General features: G+C 38.3%; 1 protein-coding gene across 2 annotated transcripts in view; it reads left to right on the top strand.

The window, feature by feature from the left end:
* The window catches only part of ATP10D (ATPase phospholipid transporting 10D (putative)), a 51,016-nt gene that overhangs the window by 2,082 nt on the left and 27,192 nt on the right, over positions 1 to 21,742 (top strand). For both annotated transcript variants that reach the window (XM_040595050.1, XM_040595058.1), the window contains exons 2-7: positions 8,048 to 8,356; positions 9,119 to 9,313; positions 14,685 to 14,889; positions 18,857 to 18,942; positions 20,012 to 20,118; positions 20,879 to 21,010. In XM_040595050.1, the coding sequence (XP_040450984.1) occupies positions 8,088 to 8,356; positions 9,119 to 9,313; positions 14,685 to 14,889; positions 18,857 to 18,942; positions 20,012 to 20,118; positions 20,879 to 21,010 (994 nt within the window). In that variant the 5' untranslated portion in view covers positions 8,048 to 8,087. The remainder of the gene's footprint in view (positions 1 to 8,047; positions 8,357 to 9,118; positions 9,314 to 14,684; positions 14,890 to 18,856; positions 18,943 to 20,011; positions 20,119 to 20,878; positions 21,011 to 21,742) is intronic.

Below are 21,742 nucleotides of genomic sequence, written 5' to 3' on the forward strand. Positions count from 1 at the left end.
AGAAGTAAGAAGATAGTGAATGTGGAGATGAGTAAGAAAGGCAAGGATGGAAGCCCCGATACTAAAATAACTTTAAGTGCCACAAGGGATTTTGTGAGACTGAAACTAAAAAACTGTGTAGTTTGAGTCTGACCCTTAGAACTGTGTCTCTGAAGGAATCTCCCACTGAAAACCTTAAAACGCCAAGGAAAAATCACAATGCACAGCTTATGTTCTAAACCAGTACTGTCACTTGCAACTGGACTGGGTGAGGAAGATGCTTTACTGCTAGAAAGTAAGAGCTACGCTTATGCACAGCAGCTGTTGCTGAAGCTACTACAAATACCCTGGATCAACACAGTAGCATCGACAATCAAGGTGCTGTCAGCTGTAGTGATACCATCCTTTTGAAATATGCAAGTATCTCATATCTGTTGTAGCCGTTATTTCAGCTTCTTAAAAATGAGAAGGCCATATGTAAATTGTTCATATTTAAGATACGCTTTGGTAGTTATTATTGCAGTATGCTTAATCTGTGTGGCTAAAAAACAGTGAAGCTACACTGCTACAGGCTTTGACCATGAGCTGTCTTAAGTCTGCGCAGTACTTTAAGACCTTTGTGGAAATTGTACTTTTCTGGCTTAACTGCTGTTAGTTATCTAGATACTCAGGTAGCTCAGGTTATGCCCACGCGTGTAGCATCCACATTTCTGGCTTCCAGTGTTGGCAGAGAGTCTTTAAGATAAGATCAAACCTAGTATATTCATTTAAAGTGAGCTGTGGAGGATTTTTTTTTGATTTGGAGTTGTGCTTTTTTTGTAACCATATGTAAGGTTTCCTTTGTCAGATCCTTTGAAGAACACTAGAGTGTTAAACCTGAAAGCTTCTCTGGGATGTGTTGGGAATTTCTGGAACTCTTGAAGAGCTGGTAATGTAGGTGACTTAGACAACCGGAAGAATAGGACTAAGGATTTTGGGATAAGTACAGTTTCTTGCTGTAACAGGTATTTTCAATATAAATTTCAATGAGTAAGCTAGACACTGTCTACAGAACAGAGTTTTGGCCCTTTGAAGAAATCCACATAGTTAAAAATCAGCAATGCTGCCAGTATGAATCCATTTCCTTTAAAGTGGTTTACTGTAACTTAGGGAGCATGCACTGACTACAGAAATAATCACATCCTTTTACTTCATCATGTGAACACTAGTGTACATCTTTAACATGGCCCACACCATAGTCTTACCATGAAATTAATCTGAATTTCACACATCTCGAAGTGTCTGCAGTGGTTAAATGCGGCATCACCATAAGCTAAAGATGCACTGGTGAGAAAAGACAGTCATAAAAGACTAAGACTTAACCTGAAAGATTTTATTTTAGTTTTGAGAGACCAGTGTGGCACATGAGAACAGGGTGTAAAGCAGATGTTTGCACAAATCGTAGCTCTCTAGTAGCCTTGAGTTTTATTTTGAAACTGGTTACCTGTAGCAGAAATACATGATTCATCTGAGTTTTAAACCTAAAATTTGGTAGCGTATGGTTCAGTTGTGTCTGTAGGTACAAGATCTGGTTGGCATCCTAAATAACTTTGCCCAAAGTGGAGGAGATTTTCTGCTTTTATGTACTGCTCCCACGCTAGCACATTAACCAGTGGTAGAACTGCATGCATGGTTTGCTATTAAATTATCTTGCAATTGACTTTGTGTCAGGGCTTTGGCACTTCCTGGGGTTTAATGCGTCCTGCTGATTGCTTCGGTTGTGAAGGGCTGCTGATGGCTGGCTTAATGTATTCACAACCAAGAAATTTTCTTTCCAAGATGAGGCGTTTCAAGGCTTGCAGGTTTTCAGTGTTGCCCATGCTAAATCAGGCTGTGTAGGCAGGAGTGCATGACAAAATATTGCCATAGCATTTTACTTTTCCTAGTAACATCTGCCTTCCACTCTAATCCAAGAGTTCTTAGCATCCTCTTTATGAATGTAACTCAGAGTATGTGGTTGCAAATAACCACATATTTTTCTTAGAACTTAAGTTTTGATTCCTGCAGGTTTTTGGGCCATTTGTCCCATAAATTGGCAGCGCAAGCCTCTTTTCCAGATGTATTTAGCATATTGGGTGTCTCTGCGTATTTCATACTGGCTTGCAAAGACATGTTGCAAACTTGTGAAATTGCATGTTACAGAGAAAGTCGCAAACCTTAGGAGAAAAGAAATATTTGTTCTTCAGAGTGTAAAATAATCTTTAGGCGGTGGCTCCCTTAAGCTTCTCTGTTGTCTAGTAGCTTCTGAGTTCTCAAAGATGATTAGAAGGCATTTTTAACATTTATCCTCTGTACTTCTGACAGTGTACTCCAGTTGTAATGTGGTGATACAACTGTTAGTGAGCCTGTGGAGTAACACTTCCTAAGAGGTTTAAATGGGACTGTGTGGATCAGAGATGATCCACTCACAGCTTTGTACCCTCCACCTGGGTTAGCATTTTTTATCTTCCCTGGTTGCCCCAGAACCTCAGACCTGCAGAACATCCCGAAATAGTCAGATAGGGAGCTAAGAAAAGGGGTGTTGCTGGAGAGATGCATTGTCTGAATTGCTTCTCTTTTAGTTGTTGTGCACATTTTTCAGGTAAGATAATTCAATTTTATTCATCGTGTTTCTGTTTGCCAAGAATTGATTTATTACTTCCTACTGTAAACGGGCTCAGGTGACACAGAAGGTCTACTGCATGTTGTGTCCGAAGACTGTGCCTGAGCAGGAACAGGATAGAAACACACACCATACATAAGCATGTGCCAAAGGTCTGAGGAACATTTTTGTGAATATGTCATTTACCAAGTGTATTTAAACAAAGAATTTTCTGAAGGCAGAACAAGGAGTAACCATTTGGAGATCACAGCAAAAGAGGATGTTGTCAGAAGGGAGGAAGTGGTCAAGGGAAGCCAGGGTAAATGGTAGGGCACTTCACGAGACATGCGAACAAATGACCACAACATAATAGTAAGGTGCAGTTCCAGAGCAGTGTAAATGTTGGCTAAATTATCTAAACATGTGTTTTGTAAACAGTGTTGAGAAAGAATCTGGTATGGGAGAGGTCACTGACTGCCAGGTGATTTGCCAAAGGCTACCAAATAATGTAACTGGAACTAAGGAATTTTTAGTCTCAATGCCTGCAGGAAAGCTAGATGCAAAGGCTTGCATGCAGAAATTAAGGTGATACTTCACAGAGTTGGAGGCTGACAGAGTTTACAAGGGATAAAGAAAGACAAATGATGGGAAAGGAAAACAACTTCTGGGCTTGAAATATACATGCAAGAGAATTATACTAGGCTTTATGATAAAAGACCCTTCTTTCAGGGTAGGAAGCATTTAAAAATAGGGATTTTCTCAGCATTACCGCTAGCAGAGAGTTATTAAAGGCTTTTTTTATTGTGCTATAGGTTGGTCAGGCATGGGTAGTGTATGGTGTTGATCTGTCCTGTGGTAAAAACGGCACTGCTGCGGCTTGCTTTTACACAGATTTGACAACCAGCTATTGCATATTTACCATATCTAGTCCTTCCAGTTTTCCGTATCTCAGAGTGCTTTATATGAAAAGGAAGGAATCCGAGTATATAAGGGAAGTGAGGTAGGGAAAAAGCAAACTATATGGCTAGTGTCAGATAAGTTCCTTCCTCGTTTTGTCATGTGACACTAGCAAACACTACAAAAACTTGCCTTTTTGTGTGTGAGATGTATCTGGATTATCTCTATATCAGCTGTTGCCATTTAGCAAGATCAAGTAGTGTTCACCTGACTGTAGTATGAAAATGAGAACAGTGTCTGGCTTGTCTGACGCTGTCCTCAAAACTTAGAATATGATCATTTAGGCTTCCTGTTTTCAAATACATGAACATTATTCTTGGGATTTTTAAAATTAAGTTTATATTTTAAAAACCTTTAAAATTACGGCTTCAGAGTAACTCAGCTTGTGGGTCTTTTGCCAGTGTTGAAAGACCCATCTGCCGTTTCATATTGCTAGTTCAAATTCATGTTAGCTGGAGAACCTCAAGAATTTACTATGAAAAATGGCATAACAAGAGAGTCAAATAATGTTTTAAGAGAGGGGATTTTTTACAAAAGCTGTTTAGAAAGTTGATCTTCAGCAACTTCATCCTCTACAATATCATGAAGCTGATAGATCTCCTTTTGACGTCCTTCTGGCTAACCAAAGAAAACTTATTTTAAAATTGAAATGCAAATGATTTAAGAAAAAAAATAGGCATTTGCAAATAGTAGCTCAGTGAAATCCCGGGTGAGTCAGAGGGCATTGTGACAGAGTATGAGATCCAGAAACTCTTTTCCCCAACGTGCTAGTTAATTGTCTGATTCACCTTTTTGACCATAGGAGATTACCTGTTGCTTCTCATACAGTGTTTCCAATGTGGTGTGGTTGCAGTGGCTTTGTGTTAGTTATTTCTTGTCCATTCAGTCGCCTTTAAGTTTTTTTTAAAGGTTGTAACAATAAAATGCTAGGGATATTGGCAGACATATGCAGTGCACAAAACTTAATCTGATGTTTCCTGTTTCTTTTTAAGCTCCGCTCCTCTGTAGGAGGATGAGGAAGGGTGGGGCAGAGGTTTTGGAGCTGTGTCAGGAGTCAGGGATGTGTATGTGGTGAGGGGTGACTGCTCTTCACCAACACTGCATATGCAGTTTAAATGTTTGGCTCCAGATTCAGTGATGAGGAATTTGGTCTTAACATGCTGTCATGTTAAAATGCCCAGTACTCTCCCTGTCATGTGTATCCTGTCCCTTTTTTTTAAATGCAGTGGACACCAGGTGTCAGATGCTACAAAAGGTAATAAACTATGAAAACCAAAAAGAGTTAGAATTTAAGAGGTTTTAAAATTTGTCAGGTTTTCTCTTTTGTTTTTCCTGATTCCCAACTTTCTCTTCCCATCTTTATTTGCATGTTACTGATAATGTAATTCTTAAGCTTTTGAAGTTGATTTAGCTGTATTTTGCCTACAAAATTCTCACTGAGTGAACAGGATCTGCCATTTAAAGGCTTTGCATTCCCATTAGTCCTGGGTGTTTGCTTTGAGAAAGAGTTTCTTTTGCTGCTGCTTCTGGTCACAGAAGTCACCAGTATCAGGTGTTTGATGGTTTTACAAAAAAAGCTGTGATTTTCTTTACGATCTAACCAGCTGTCAAATACCTGGCTCATGGCACATTGAAAAGTTTTATGGTGTTTGTTTACTTAAGTTTTCTACAAGGATATTGTACATTGTAACAGTATGTAGAGATATGTCAGATTACTGCACTTGGGCAAAGAATTACTGTTCAAGCAAAACTATAGTTCATTGACACACCTTGTGTGATTCATGCTGAAGATGGAAGTGTGAAAGAAGCTGATAAATTTAACAGGACAAAGAAGAAATCATGTTAAAACTCCAGGACATTGTTAATTAAAGCAGGATTTTCTTTAAAAAGGCTCCTCATTGCATAAGATCTGTTTTTGAAACTACTGATTTGTCACAACAAAGATGCTTAAGGAGGAGAGTTGTTTCTTCAAAATGGCCAAGCCTTAAGAGTGCCATCCAAAATACAGAAGTTTAGGATTTTTTAAGAGCTGAACTGCCAAAACTTGTGATTGCAAAAGAAGAAATTACCTCTTTTCAGCCAGTCAGCTTTTTAAATTTTTTAATTTTCAGTATTTTGTTCTTTGCTTCAGTCCTGACTCATGTAGATGGGTTGGTGTTCATTTGGCTTTTAGGAGCTTTAGGTGTTGACGAGCTCTGCGTAGCCAACTATGGACTCCACTAGCAGCAGATTCTACACTCTCTAAACATTTTCAAAGACCTGGCTGCCTTCCAAGCTTTAGACTTGTTCTCAGACTCAGTGGGAATGAATCGAAGTGTCTCTTTCATGTGTAAATAGATTAATACATCTAACTATATGGTAGCCATACCTTAAAAATAGTTGTTGTGAAGTAGCTCCTTCTAGATGTCAGTTTCTATCTCTGGAGGAAAGATGGACCAGGACTAAAATGGGATGTAGTCTCCATGCAGAGAGGAGTCCCTCTGGGGACTGTCCCCAGGCAGTAGGATTAGAGGAAGCAAGGATATGAAGATGCCAGGTTCTGTGAAAATAAGAATATGCCGTGTATTTTGGAGAATCTTTGCAACCTCCTTCTTGTTTCTCTGAGAAGTCCCAGGCATAGCTGCCTTCCTGTGCAGCAGTTGCTTGCCTTTGGTAGTCTCATGGTTACTGGGACTACAGTGTTTAGCGTTTAGAAAAAAAGAAAGTCTTTTTTTCTCAGACTGATCCCTTATGTTGCCTGGGGAAGCACAGTGGAAAGGCCTTGGGAGTAATTCATGTAGGAAGTGCTGGGGGATGCTGAGAGGAGATGCTATATAGAGGTTTGTTTTCCCCTCCTTGTTCCTCTTGTCTATTCACATGCAGATCATGGTTTCTAAAGAGGAACATGTGTTTCATGTATGTGGTAACAGTCTTCCAAGACATTAAGATTGTAATAGTCAATAACTATCCACATCTAATGCTGATAGGACAAAAATGTACCATCTTAATTTGATGAGAGGAAGAGACCGGTTAGACATTAGGAGAAAGCTTTCTAGCTAAAGGGTAGTGGTGGAGTGGACCAGGCTTCTTAGGAAGTTTGCAGAATCTTTGTTTTAACAGCAGAATGAGTTGAGGTAGATATATTAAGGCTACCTCATTGTTAGAGGACCTGCTGAGGACACTCTGCCCATGCTTCAAGATTTCTGCAGTTGTAATAGACAAAAGGAAAAACCAAGGAAGATGTGTAAGAGAAGATATGATGGTGTCAAATCAGTAGTTTGGAAAATCACTTTTTAAAGCAACATTTTGGAGGAGTCTGAGCAACACAGTGGCATTTGTCAGTGGCAGAGAAAATATACCACATGAATAGAAGTCTGAGTTAACTGAAGCCAAAATCAGGGTTAGTTTGATGACTACCTAGGATAGTCTGTAGTAAAGAGATTTCATTTAGAAAGACCCAACAAGTCTAAAAAAAAAGCAAACTTCTAAAGAAGCAGCTTTCGTGTGGGAATTAAGGAAGAGGATTTAGTAACAAATTTTGCTATCATGTATGCAGATATTAAGATACTAGATGGAAGGAAAGTAATCTGCAGAGAAAGTAGCTGTACTGATGACTTGGGGCTCATGCAAGGTACAGTTTTAAACAAATACAAAGATGAGCTGTTCTATGGAAGAAGTAGCACAAGAAATGTAGCAACTATTAATTGTAAAATCTTGTTGTAAATTGTAAAGAAATGCATTGTAAAACCCAGCAGTTTTGAGCTTCTATTGAAGTATGATTTGTGTGTGTGAAAGTCCTTTTCTGACTGCATAGAGTGGTTTGATAAAGTGACTATCACCTATACCTGTGAACTTTGACTTTCTTTAGGAAAACAAACTCCTGGGTAGATTGCCAGAGTTTAGCTAAGGTGAATAGAGGAGGAGCATTGGCATGAAGTTTATTCATCCTTTTATCAGCTGGTAAAAGTTCTCAAACCTATTTCTAATCCAATAGGAAGAATATTTTGTTCATGATAGCTACTTAATGCCTTTCACAGGCAGTTCCTAACTTCAGGTCTAAGTCTGTACACAGATGCCTGTTGCTATATTGTTGACTCCTGAGTTCAATAAAGGTTGTTAACCATCAGCAAGGAGTGCAGTGTCTGAGATGCCTTTCAAAATGTTGTCGTCTGCAGAATTGGCAGCTTGTTTGCTTTTTTCACCATACTGTAGCACAACGAACAAGTGGGCAGGCTGCTTATATGAGGTGCTATTATAAAAATACGGTGCATTTCAAACAGAGTAATCAAACTCTAGGATCCTGAAAGGGTGGATGAAATTCAGATAAGTTCAACCTTTGAAGCACAGGTTCCTGACCTCACATAACCTATTAACTGTCTGTTTGGGTTTTTTAAATCAAAATATGGAAATGACTTTTTTCCTAGGCTTATTCAGAACTGTAACTGTGACTTTTTCGTTGAAAAGCCTTTACAGAATTATTACATAACTTGCTGTATTTTAACATGTTTCTAGAGAGAGGACACTCCTTGGATTGTAAAGCATTTCTGGTGCAATGGCAGTTCCCATCCGCTGGGCCCGATACCGTTGGCATCAACTGACAGCTACAGAGGACAGAGAAGGTAGCAGCAGCAGCAATTCAAGTAACAAGTGCTATCAATCATCAAAGACAAATGGCAAACATAGGATAGTGATACCCTGTTTGGGACATTTTAAGGAAGAGTATGAAAAAGTATCAAAACTGTACATGAACAACAGAATACGGACTACTAAATACACTTTGTTGAATTTTTTACCACGGAATTTATTTGAGCAATTTCACAGGTAATGAACTCCTTTTTGATTGTGGTAATTCTTCTGAAGTGGAATCCTTTAATGTGTGTGTTACTATATAGATGGGTATTCAAAAATTATTCTTCCTGACTTGCCTGTCACTTCTCAAAAGATCTGCGTTGTTTGGCCAAGGTCTCTTTGAGTTATCATCAGTGTAGGACTAATTCTTCATATCTTACGTAATTTCCACTAATTCTGTTCTACGGGTTATTGAAATATTCTTTACTCTTGGAGCACTGCCACACAGCAATCTGCAGTAAGATTTTCAGCTCATTTCCTACAAATGTATTTTTCCCCTTGCCTCATGTTTTTGTCTCTTGCCAATTTTTTTTCATCCTCCTTCTGTTTGGAGGACTGCTGATTTTTAAAGTTATGCAGGGAGGTTGTAGGATGGCTTCCTTTTAAAAACATGCCACTTCTCCAGGAGATGGTAAAATGAAGTTTAAAAGACCTGGAAATCTGAGAGTGCAAGTTCACCAAAGGCTCACTGGAAAACATGCTTGGAGGACAGGTTTGAAAATACAGGAAAATTCTTGGTCTTTGCATCTTCTGATCATGCATATTAAGTCACTGTGCAGCTAAATAATCTATTGACTGGAGAATTACAACAGTTCTGAATACTTAGTTCTTAAATTGCAGTTGGGGGAAGAAAAGATAAATCACTACTAACTTAAGTGTCTGTATGGCATGGAGTGGGGAAATAAGGATGACTCTGCTAGCGTGGCTAACTCCTATGTTTTTGCTTTTTTTCAGAGTTGCCAATTTGTATTTCCTATTCCTAGTTGTCCTAAATTGGGTTCCTCTGGTGGAAGCCTTCCAAAAAGAAATTACAATGCTACCTCTAGTAGCAGTTCTGGCAATTATTGCAGTAAAAGATGGTCTGGAGGATTATTCAAAGTACAAAATGGATAAACAGATAAACAACTTACTAACCAAAGTATATAGAAGGTAAGAGACAACAGTCTTTCTGGTTTATTGTTATTTGATTATGAGTATACATAAAAAAGTTGTTGATAAGTCTTTTGATTTACTTTCTGGATACTCATAGAATCATCGAATAGTTTAAGTTGAAAGGGGTCTCTGGAGGTCAGCCAGTCCAAGCCACTGCTCAAAGCAGGTCTAATTACATCAGGTTGCTCAGGGACTAGTCTGGTTGAGTCTTGATCACGAGTTTTGCTAAATGAGTGTAAAATTTACTGAAAAAAATATTTTTTGGTTGAGGCAAGAGTGTTCATGTATGAGTTTGTACTGTATTAACCAAAGTAACTTGACTAGTTAAGCATTGTTTCACATACTATTTGTTTTGAAAAGTGTGGTTTTAATTCCTCTGAAATTGCTGTAAGCATCTTGGACATTCAAGGGTTGCTGATTTATCACTATATAGGTAAAGGTACTCACAAAATTACAAACCACATTCAAAGCTCCCTCTTTTCATTAAAGACACACCTTTTCCTAGTGAAGGCAATGCACTGAAAATAAACTTTTTATTCTAAAAACTTAATGTGCTAGCTGGCTATGCCAAACCCTAAACTCTGTACTGTAGACATGACCTTACTCAGCCCATGCAGCAGGTTGCAAACTGGTACTACATAACCATTAAATCTGTGATATTACTCAGATAATGGAATCTCCTGGTTTCTAACATTTGCCATAAGCTATTGGTGTTTAAGAGCTAGCTCATAACCATAGAAAAAGTCTAGAATATAGTTTTGTATCATCAAAGAAAAAAAACAAAACAGCTTTTTGTTCTGCAGACACAAATATATATAGCAGCTTTCCCAGAAACGTTCTATTCAACCTATAAAAAATTGGACTTGAAAAACAAGTAAGTAATTGGGCTATTAGGGAGGATAAATTTTTTATTTGTTTTTCATGTCTGCAGAGAAGGCTCAAGGGAGAAGTTGGATTATTTTTTCTATAAATTGTCATGAATCTTGAAAGAATTCGTTGTCAGAAAGCTGAAACATTTGATATCCATGTTCCTGAAAACTGTCACTTACAGTCTTATCCCTCCCAGTGTCAGTGAAGCAGAATGAATTTCAGATCTGTTCTGGCTTGATTCCTTCCCGTCACCAAAAATGTGCAGTAATTAGTGACCATATTAGTCATCTGCAAATATTCCTTCTTGTGCCCATAAGTATTTAGTTTTTGTAACTTTTTTTTTCTTCTTAGTGTCTTTATTATGAAATATTTTATATAGTGTAATCTGGTTTTAAAATTAAGCTTGGAAGTATGGTTCAGGAGAATTAAATCTTGCTGATACTGGTAAAAACAATTGTTTGTTATGTGTGAGCTGATTTATCTTAAATTTCCATTAAACTCACGTTAGGATTCAAAATTTCTTAACATGTTTAACAAGAATCCCTTAGAAATTGTAGTGATTCTTCCAGTGCATGCATTTAATCATTGTAAACATGATGAACAACTAGCTAATGTATACAATTTCCAGTTATTGTCTTACTGTGCTTTTGTTGATCTGGAGAAGTTGTATACATTGTATGTGCTGTCAGTGTAATTTTACTTACATATTAGATACTGGTACCTACATGGCTACTGAGACAAATGCTCAATAAAATGGCCCTTCTTGCTATCTTAACATACCTAAGCAACAGTTGTCATTCTTGAAAGCTGGTAGGCCACCTGTTTCTACTTGAAGATAATTTGTGTGAAGTATTTTCAGCAAGACCAGTGATCCTTGCTTCTTGAACTCTTGTGAGGCTTCCTTCTGTGTGAAGTTGTGTTCATAATAGAAATTGGTTTCACTGTGCTCTGTTGTCCGTGACAAAATGTGCCAGTCTGAGTGCCTTGATAAATCTATCTGAGCATCTATATGCTAGTTTCTGTGCATTTTTGACAAATCTGATGCTCCCACCTTACTTGCTTTTGCTTATAGCAAATGCTTGGCATCCATAGTTTCAGAGTTTTCAACCTGCTACATTTTGGAGTTCTGGAATTTATCCATTTCATAGATCAGTTATTTCTGTCTTGAAAATGTGATAAAATAAGATAATGTTGTTTAAAATGCTGGGGTTTTGCCCTGTCTCATAGTTCCCTTGTGGAGTAATAAAACATTCCATAAACAATAAGATGTGCTAATGTGCATTATAATTTAGTTTGCAGTTGTTGCTTTGATGTTAAATACTTAGTAATCAAGTCCTTGTGCATTTTGAGCAAGTAACCGGTTTGTAGTAGTAGGATCTTATTTAAATAGCCATGAATCACAAACGATGAAGGTACTTCTGTTTGAGCATCTGTTAAAATCTTGTAGTTAGTGTCATTTCAGTAGAACTGTGGTGAAGTGATCATGATGGAAAAATCCATTTATTCCCCCATGACCTACTACTAAAGATAATTAAACTTTTTGTCTGACTTTGCACTTAACTGGATAAAGAATATGTGCATGATCTATCTGCTGCATCAGCAGCAGGATGAATGACTTTGCTGGCTGATATATTTTTCTTCTCTTCTTTCCTCTTCTGCAGACCTCTCAAATACATTTCTGTTTCATTCTAAGCCTTGCATGTAGATGTGTTGTAAGTACTGTTCTTTACAAATACATATTTATGCAAATCATTGTATATATTTGAGATCAAGATACAATTTCATTCTTTTTTTGCTTTATGGTATTGAGATCTGGAAAGAATAATCCTTTCTACAAGATTCTTCCATACCTTTAGCTTTCCTTTCCCAGACTCCAGCCTGGCAAAAAGAAAGTGGGACTTGTCCATGTGCATTGAGTAAAAAGAAGCATTATGTACTTTTGGTGCCATGTTTATTAAATACATAGGGATTTAAAAGAGAAATATTTGCCATCTCCTGAGGGCAATCTCAATAATAATCTCAATACTGGCAGCACAGACAAGTAAGTTTTTGTAGTTTTTCATGAAATACATGGTAGTTAGAAAAGACTACACATGCAAGAGTACCAGCATTTTCCTCATTTTTTAATCTCTAGAAAATAATTGCTTCAAGGATAAATGAAAAGATTGCTTTGTCACAACATCTTTTAATTTCCAAATATTTTTGTGGTTTTTCAAATTCCAATTCACTTTGAAAAATTCCTGTACAAGTCAGTGCCAGAAATTGACAACTTCTCATGTCATCTCATCCTTTTTATTGTGCTACGTTAGTGATGCCATTGCTTTCTTTGCTTGCGCTTATTTTGTCTTGCTTACCTTTCAGTTTCCATCCTTTCTCTAACTTACCTAGATACAGGCTGGCTGTGGAAGTAATTTTCTCCCACCACCCTCCTGAGCTCTCATATCCTTTCCATCGTGTTTGGAGGGTGAGGTAGAACGGTGCTGTTTTGGAGTGACCAGGGTGTTCCGCTTCAGTTGGTGCTGTACCCTGATTGGACTGACTTGGGGCTTCATGGCAGGGTAAATTGGCCTACACAAAAAGTTATGCTGATGTAGTGTTCAGTACATAAGGGGTAGTTCTAAACAAACAAAATCACTAGTTTTCAGCTCACTCAGTCTCCTGAATAATTTACTTTGTCAGCACTTTTGCAGCTATCAAAGCTTAAGTTGTACCTTTGGTAACTGAATGTCACATACTGTTTCAGCATGGCTTCCTTCCCTTTCTTATTTACTTCAGAAATTTTTCCTTCAACTCTTACTTATTTCCAAGGAACTGTACTGGTATGAAAAATTAATTCCTGCAGTGTTTTTTTTTTTTTTAATCCATCCATCCATCTTGTGATAGATATGGCTGTAGCTTTAATCAAGTTTCACGTGCTTTCCATTGTGCCATTTATCCATTTGTGTGGAATACTAGTGGTGAACATCTTAAGGAGAAAACAGATGTGCCTTATATTGCTTTAATTTTACGTCAGCTTTTGTTGCTTCCTGTTTTTTTACGCTTGGAAAGCAATACAATCACCTCCACCTTATCTTCACCGGAGAAATTCTTGTCAGTACACTGATTAAATTGTGTGGGCTTTGTGCCTTCTGTTTGTAGACAAGCATTTTCAAAAGGGTGGTGACAAATAACGCAGGTCTGAAAGGCAGGGGTGCAAAGCTTGATGTAGAGAATGTTTTTCTGAGATTTTCTTTGTCATTAAAGTATGTTTCTATTTCAGTATTCATGAGAAGCATTTTAGATAGCTAGTGCTCTGATTAAAGCTAGCAGATGAGTGCCAGACTGCACACAATGACCATGTTGCAAAGCTTGTTAGCTTATGTCTGCACTGTAGAAGCTGAGTGCACTTCCCAGCTCCCCCAGTGTGAGTGTGCTTCTCAGCCAGCTTAGAATGACATCCAGGGAAGGAAGCACAATTTGGAAGACAGCCCTAGCACAGCCCGGACTATACCCCAATCTAGAAGACTGAGAAACAAATAATGTGGAGAGTACGTGCTCCTCTCTTAAAACATAGCTCTAGGGTTAGTCTGTGCAAGGCAGAAAAGCTGGGCAGTCACTGAGGACAGTAACAGCTCATACAAAAGCGTACTGCATCCAGACCTGTGCAGTGTTTGTAACGGCAACTGTAGGTGTGTTTCATCACCCGTGTTGCAGTAGCCTACTACTGTATGCCTCCTGGTAGCTCATCAAGCACTGTGTGTTGTGTGGTACCTTGCATCCTATTGACCACTCTAAACCTGATTGTGTTTGCAGTAAACTGCTGTAATTGTATAAAAGGAAGATTCTTCCTCTCAGCTGAGGACAGAACAGCAGCTATAAATGGAAAATTCAAAACTGTTCAAACTTATGTATACATGTCATGCCTGTATATTTCATGTTAATAAAGAATTCCAACTCAGTGCTGACAGGCCTAAGCTTTTATTAACTTTCTTGAGTATTACAGAGTCTTGGTAACTTATGTTCAAAATTAATGGAAAAGATATTTTAAAAGCCTGTAAATACCTGCATTTCTATTGAGATAATCAGTGAAGTGGTTGCTGAATATTCTTTGCTTATTGTTAGATGTCCATCATCTTGAGACACAGACATTTTTGAAAGGCCCTATCAGAAGGGAAGAAGATTTGCTGTTCTTGATTGCGTAATTGCAAGAAAAAGTGGTGTTTGCTTTCTTGGAAAAACTAAAATACAGGAAGCAAGTGGGCTGAATTTTAAATAAAGCTAAAATAATTCTGGGAGGGTGCCTGGAATGTAATTGCCCAAAAAACCCAGGGCTTGGGCCCCAGAACTGATTCTTTGTAATTATATTCACTTTCAGCTAACAGACTTGCCTCATCAGAGTTTTTTTTAATGACTTGGAAGCATAAATTAACTATTAGAGTAATTTTCTAGTTATAGTGTGTTTCTCTGAGCTTTCAGTTTATGCACTTGTAAAACATTACTGGTTTTGTATGTATTTCAGGAAGGAGAAGAAATACGTAGATGAATGCTGGAAAAATGTCAATGTTGGGGACTTCATCCGGCTTTCACGTAATGAAATCATTCCTGCTGACATGGTGCTGTTATATTCTAGTGACCTGGATGGGATCTGTTACATTGAAACGGCGGGCCTTGATGGAGAAACCAATCTAAAGCAGAGGCAGGTGGTGAGAGGATATTCAGAGCAGGTGATAATTGTGCATTTCTAGTGGTGTATAAGAAAGTTGACATGATAGATGGGTTAACTAAAAAAACCACAAACAACCCAGACCTCTAGATTGCCTAGTTTGTGATAGCCAAGCAATCCTCATCTGAAAACAAAATAATTCAAGCAACAAATTAGAACTACGTTACCTAGTTACTTTGGAGCAAATCTTTGCGTGTTCACTTTAACCCAGAGAAACAGATTTGAAGTAATGCGAGCCAGTAAAAGTAACTATGCAGGTAAATGTCAAGAACTCGTTTATGGTGTGTATCATGTCATGGGTGAGAAATTGGAATTTTTTATAAGGGAGTTCTGTGCTGGATAGAGACCTAGAGGGAGGAGCAGATATCTTCTCTCTTTCTCTGTTTTTTTCATATTGCAAATGTATTTTTTACCTCCGTACAATACTTAGTATTATACCTAGTAGACAAAACGATGGAGGCTGGCACAAAGAAGGTATCAAAAGAACACAGAATCCTGGCATTTCTGTAATCTTCAGGGCACCTGGTACTGAGTTCTGCTTCTGAAACACCATGCCGAAAACAACAGGGAGACTTGCGGTCCATAATAACAACTGTTTAGTCCTGTGGAGACAGTTACCCGAACTGCCTTTGATTTATCAGCAGTGGTGAGGAAGTGAGGAGGAGTATCTTGCTGTGCATTAAGACTCTTCTGTTACTTGGTATGGTAATACCAAAAGTATGATGTGATGTCCATGAACAAAGCTGTTTCTTATCCCCTTAATGACATGCATATTTTTTCTTTATTTAATCTCAAAACAATTAAGACAGAAAGAATTGTTTGATCTTTCTGTATAATACATATCATTATGCAAGGCAAAATTCAAATGGTTCTACAGGCTTACATCATACTGAGGTGGCCCTGATCTCACAGCAGCTCCTGCTACCGAGGTCTGATTTCAGTCTTACTTAAGAAAGAGACTTGTTCTCTCTGTTCCCAGAAAACTTGCACCAAAATGCTAGGAAAAGCCATACTGTCCCAAAACAGTGACAGTTTCGTCAACATTCAAGATTGTTCATTTTTGTCGTCAAAACCAAACAAAAAAGTAATTGTAGTGTTTTCTTGTCAGAACTGCATGGTTTCTGAAGGTAGAGCCAAGCTCAACTTCACAGACATCTAGTGCCCTGCCAGCTGAGCTTCATCCAGAGGCTTTGTCCTTAAAAACTCAGGCTGAATAAGACTGGCAGTGCTGTGTAAGAAGCTGACTGCCTGACTTCTCCATTTCTTAAGCTCAAAAGAACAGGAATAAGTTACATCAAATTAAAGAACATCTGAAGACAAGGACTAAAAAGACTTAATCTATCTGCTCGGGTGTCATGTCCCGCTTCTTTGACAGCGAGTAGAAACACAGTGAAGAAGGTTATCAGTGGGGCACCTGTTCCTGCACTTGGGATTCCTTTAAGAGAAGTCGAGGCAAAATTAAAAGCACAAAACAGGAGCTGAAACTGTCATAGTTAAATCTATTTTTTGGCAACTTACCATAGCATTTTTTATTTTTAATTTTTTTTAATGCTTAAATGACAACAGGAAAGAAATCGGAGTAACAACTCAAGACTTCTTAGGTAACGGTGGGTAACAATGCACAGAACACAGCGTCTCCAGCCATCTGGGCATTCATAAAGAAATAAACAAAACAGCTGAGAACCTGCTTCCTGAGGATAATAAGCTATTTAGTGAACGAACTGGCATTTCTCTGCTGCTTTAAAGATACTCAGATGTTGCTTCCCTTTAAGAAGGGATTAATCTCCTTTTCTTTCCGCACCTCATGTGGTTAGCTGAACCAAGCACAGGTTTACTGGGGTGGAGAAGCTAATATGCCATTAGCACCAAGTCACTGTGAGCAGTGAATATTTCCTATTATGTTGTAAAAGAGGCCACAGGACTGCAGCGGTCAGGTCAGTTCCTTCTCAGCCTACGTGGTCAGTGACTGAATCCAGTCCTAGCTGCAGCATCCTCAAACCTAGTGGAAAGTGCTATCCTTTTCTTCCGGGCAGCCTAAGAAGCCAAGGTGATGAAAGGAGTTGCTAGCTCTCCTCTTGCACCTCGGCCAGGCACCCACTCGGTTTCCATGCAGTGTTACCAAACCATATAGTTTGACAGGAACCCAGCAGGGCCAAAGCAGCGGGCATGGCGGTGGGAAGCTGCCTCTCTCCCCATTTCAGTGAGAGTCTGATGCAGGGCCTGCCACTCCCAGCTACCTTACTCAGTTCCCATCTTTATTGTCCCCCTTCTTTAGGGGCATTTACACAAAATCCAAGTAATTTTTATTCTGCTGTAGAAAAAATAGTCTGTGCCAGGAGAAGCAGGAAAGCATCTCAAGAAATAAGGTGCAAAATTTCTACTCCCAGTATTTACTTTGTCAAAGTTAAGATTATAATGAAGAAGTATAGGTCATAAACTTACAGTCCAGGAAGATCTGAGTGCCCATATCAAGATACCTGCTTTTGCACATAGTTTTTGTCACATCTGCTCTATACTGGCAGTGTAGACATAACTTCTGTGCCCACTATAGGTGACACCCCAGGTTTCTGTGGTTGCTATTTCAAGGCATATTGCAAGAAGCTCCTACTAACACCTTCACTGCTATTACAGATTTTTTGACCAAGTCAGATGGTTTGTCCATAAAAAATAAGATGCTTTCACCAGAAATACATATCTGGAGACAGTTTTTACGCTGTAGAAGAAAAGAATCAACTGCTTTGGCTATTTTACTTCCTTTTTGGGGGTAGTTCTTATTCTCTTTATGCTCTTTTTTGCATAATCACTGTATAGCATGAAGTGCTTGAAAAGCATGAATCAGTTATACTGTCTAACATTTTACAGAATTTACAGAGACTGAAAGTATCTGTTTAAGACTGTGTTCATATTGACTTGAGGTAAATACAGTGCAACAAATCAATACAGCAAAACCAGCAATTTTTTTTTTTAATCAAGCCAACAAATATTATGTTTTCTGAGTTTCAAACTCGTGGTTTAACCTCACAGTTGCTATTCTGCCAGTGTGAAGTTGTGGGGAGTGCATCCTTCTCAGAGACCTGTAATTATGTAGATGATGTATTCAATGACACCTGTGAATTGTAGATTTATCCGTGGAGTTTGACACTTTAAATTGGTCTTCTTAAAAAAAAAAAAAAATATTCTTACTATTTTTATTCTAAAGAGCAGAACAAATTACTTTCCAATGAGTTAGTGGAAGGTACTTAGCCTGGGAATGGCTGTGTTACACCAGAGGCTAGCCTCTGTTATATTAGAGACTAGAGACATATTCATACACCATTAATTGAAACTGAATTGCAAGTGCAATTTCAGGTAATTCCAAAGATAAGACCTTTTGGGTTTTCTTTTACTGCTTGTCTCAGGTCATTCTTTATTAATAAAGGATAATTGTTTAACTTGGCTTTTCTCCTTACTGAAGAGCTCGGCTGCTCTTTATTTGCAACATGAACTGGTCTTTCACAACAGCCCTTTCTTTGGTGCTGGTAAGGCTCAAATATCATTAAAAAGTTCTACCCGCTTGCTTTATGTTAGTGCAGGTAGCATCCTGGTTGTGGTATAAGGTAGTGCCTTTTTTTTTTTTCCCCTTATCGTGAAAAAAAAAGCTATGGAAAACTTCAGCTTTTCAGATGTTCTTATTGCTTTTTTTTTTCCCTCTTCCTCACTCTTCCACCCATTTTCTCCTCTCTGGCGTTCTCAAAGTATCAGCAATTCAACTGATACTTGCTAAGCTTTGATATTTACTGGGAAGTCCTTCCATGCTCTTTAAGTCTGATTTATGCTGGGTAGCAGCTTATCCACAACACCAGCAACTTACAGTTTCAAAGCTAAACTGTTAGATAGTCATATCTGAAGTTTATGGTGTTCTTAAGTTCCATCTACATTTTGTCTGAAATCTCTGGGTTTGTGGTTTTTTTTTTTTCCTACGGCTTTAGGTCTCTGAAATTGATCCAGAAAAATTTTCCAGTAGAATAGAGTGTGAAAGTCCTAACAATGACCTCAGCCATTTCCGAGGCTTTGTGTAAGTAGGCTTGGTGGCTCTTTATTGTCATTTGCTTTGGTGCTCTTACTAATTTTCAGAAAGCTTGTCATGTTTGCTTTAAAAAATAATGACAATGTGTATAGAAGTCAGTTTGTATCACTACGTTCCTGAGCGCGGCCCAGCAGAGCTCGAAAAGGGTTTTCTAAGCAGCAGATTGTGAACTGGGAAAGCTCACTAGTACTTCTTATTTTCTATTGAGTATTTTCAGTACCAGTTCAGGCTGCTTTGCAATTGTGTAGTCAGTATTTGAAATAGCTGTTTCAAATCTGCTTTTGATATCATGTGGTATCTACAGTATTTGGTCTGGACCATGGCCTGATTGGGGAAGCTGCTTTGCTCAGAATTGGAATTTGTTTTGTGTAACCATCAGTGACTTGATCAAACTCCTTTTGACAAACATGCCTATCTATGTCTTTTCTTCTTGTGGGTCTATGATTTTCTATAGACAGTAGGAAGATAAAATACTATTTCATGGAGTGACTGATTTTCAGGCTTTGAGAGTTATGATGTCTATATTCTTCCCTATGGGAACTGACACATTAGAAATATGACAAGAAAAATAAATATGTCTTATAAATCTTAGCTTCTGAGGAAACACCTTGACAGACAGTGGGCCACTGAAAGTGGGCTACACTGAAAGTATGCCACAGGAGTAACGATGCTCACAGTGTATTTAACATGGGATTTTATATTTTGCTCAGATTTTTTTCTGATGTTGGCAATCCAAGTAGAAGTCATAGGCTTTCAGATTTCAATTGTTTGTCTTGAACTCTTTTCAATAGTGTTGCCTACTTCTCATATTCAAGGTGGCAAATGCTGGGCTTGTAAACACAAGAAAATTTTAATACAGTGCCTACATGCCTGGATTTTCAAAGGTGATCTGTATGCATGCATGTTCCCCTGTTCCTTTGAAAAGTCCCACATTTCCAGTCAGAACGGCAGTCAATGACTAGCAGCTTCTTTGGGGAATTTTCTCCCTAATAATTTTGCAAAGTCTGACTAGTAATTGCTGGGGTCCTACAGCTGAAGTAATGTGGTTTATTTTCAGTGAGCATTCAAACAAGGATCGAGTGGGCCTCAGCAAGGAAAACTTACTGCTCCGAGGATGCACAATAAGAAACACAGAAGCTGTTGTAGGCATAGTAGTATATGCAGGTTAGTGAACCACCTTGGCTTTCACAGATTGCCTTGCAAACAGGGTAGAGTTATATGCACTAAGAAACAGTATCGTACAAAGAGGAATTAGAAGTATAAAAGCTTGAATCCAGCAGAAGGCAGCAGTACCTAGAAATGTTAAGAATGCATGCCTGGATTAGGTTTGTTTCGGTTTTAACAGTGTAAAGAACTGATACATCTGAGATTCGTGGGAGGCCAGCTCCATTCAGTGTGAACAGGTCCTTGCTCTCAACTGTTGGTTGCAATGGTAAACCCAGGTTTTGAAATGGGTAAACCCAGGTTTTGAAATGCATGTGGAGCTGCATAGCTTGATTAGGATTTTTTTTCTGGTCCAAAACTGAAACTAGTGCTGTTGCTCAGTGTTGTGTACCAAAGGGTGGAGGTTTTTAAACTAATCAATATGATGTATACAGCCAGATAGTTGTAATGCACGTGCAGGATTTTGTAGAAAGTAATAGAAATAATATAGAAAATATTAAGAATGAGATTGTTTCTTTAACAGGAATATTGTTGACAGTGTAAAAGTTGTTGTATACATCGCAGACTTTGGTTTAGCTTACTCAGTTTTGTTTAGGACAGATTTCCTACATTGTAGGAGCAGTTAGTTTGCTCATATTTATAATCTCTGTTCAAATATTAGCTAACGAAAATATCCTGTTTCTCAGAGCTTTAGAAATACAAAATATTTGTGATTCTGATACCTGCTATTGGAGAATTTCAACCTGTGTTGTGGTTACAGGTCATGAAACCAAAGCCATGCTGAATAATAGTGGCCCTCATTACAAGCGCAGTAAATTGGAAAGAAAAGTGAACACTGATATTCTGTGGTGTGTTCTGCTTCTAATTTTGATGTGTTTAACTGGTGCAATAGGTGAGTATCAGCAAACTCCTGCTGTTTTCCTTTCTCAGCTTACAATGCTTAGTGTTTTATTTTGGGGCTGATCCGTTCTAACAGCCCATCTCAGAAACTGCCTTTATCCATGCATAATTACCTAGCAGTTGATTGAGGATGCTGCTAGGTTTTAGATCATGTTGTCATGTTTAATCTGGAGCGTGGTCAGGAAGTGTGTTCGTGATGCAAGTTCTTAGGTCTGGAACTGGTTTCTCTAATTGATTTCTCTTTTCCTAATTGCTCTTCAGAACTGTTTTATGATTTTTCAGATAACATGAGATGCATGTATGGCATTGTGGGGAGAGGCCTAGAGCTGTAAGGACTTGGTATTTTAGGGATTGATTAAGTAGTGAGCTTAAGTAAATCTAAACAGACTGGACTAACTTATGGCAAATCAAAAAGGTGTTTAAAGCACTTTAAAAATAAACTTCTTCAGGCTACACTTGATGATACGTTGACAGATTAACTAAAACCTGGACAATGCATTTACAAAGGATAATGCAATTAATTGCCAGAGGTTGGGGGGGGAGCGAAGGGAAGGGGAGTGTTTATCTCAGTATTCCTTTAGTTCTGAGATATGCTGTGCAGATGTGCTGTTGATAGAAATGGCACATAAAGTATTTATTCATGTGTGCATTGATCTTTGATTAATTTTAATGGGGTTCCTGGTGAGGAGGAACTCAAAGAGGTAAAAAGGTAGTTTAAAAACTT

Source organism: Falco naumanni, chromosome 1, assembly GCF_017639655.2.
Source record: "Falco naumanni isolate bFalNau1 chromosome 1, bFalNau1.pat, whole genome shotgun sequence".
Taxonomy (NCBI): Eukaryota; Metazoa; Chordata; class Aves; order Falconiformes; family Falconidae; genus Falco; species Falco naumanni.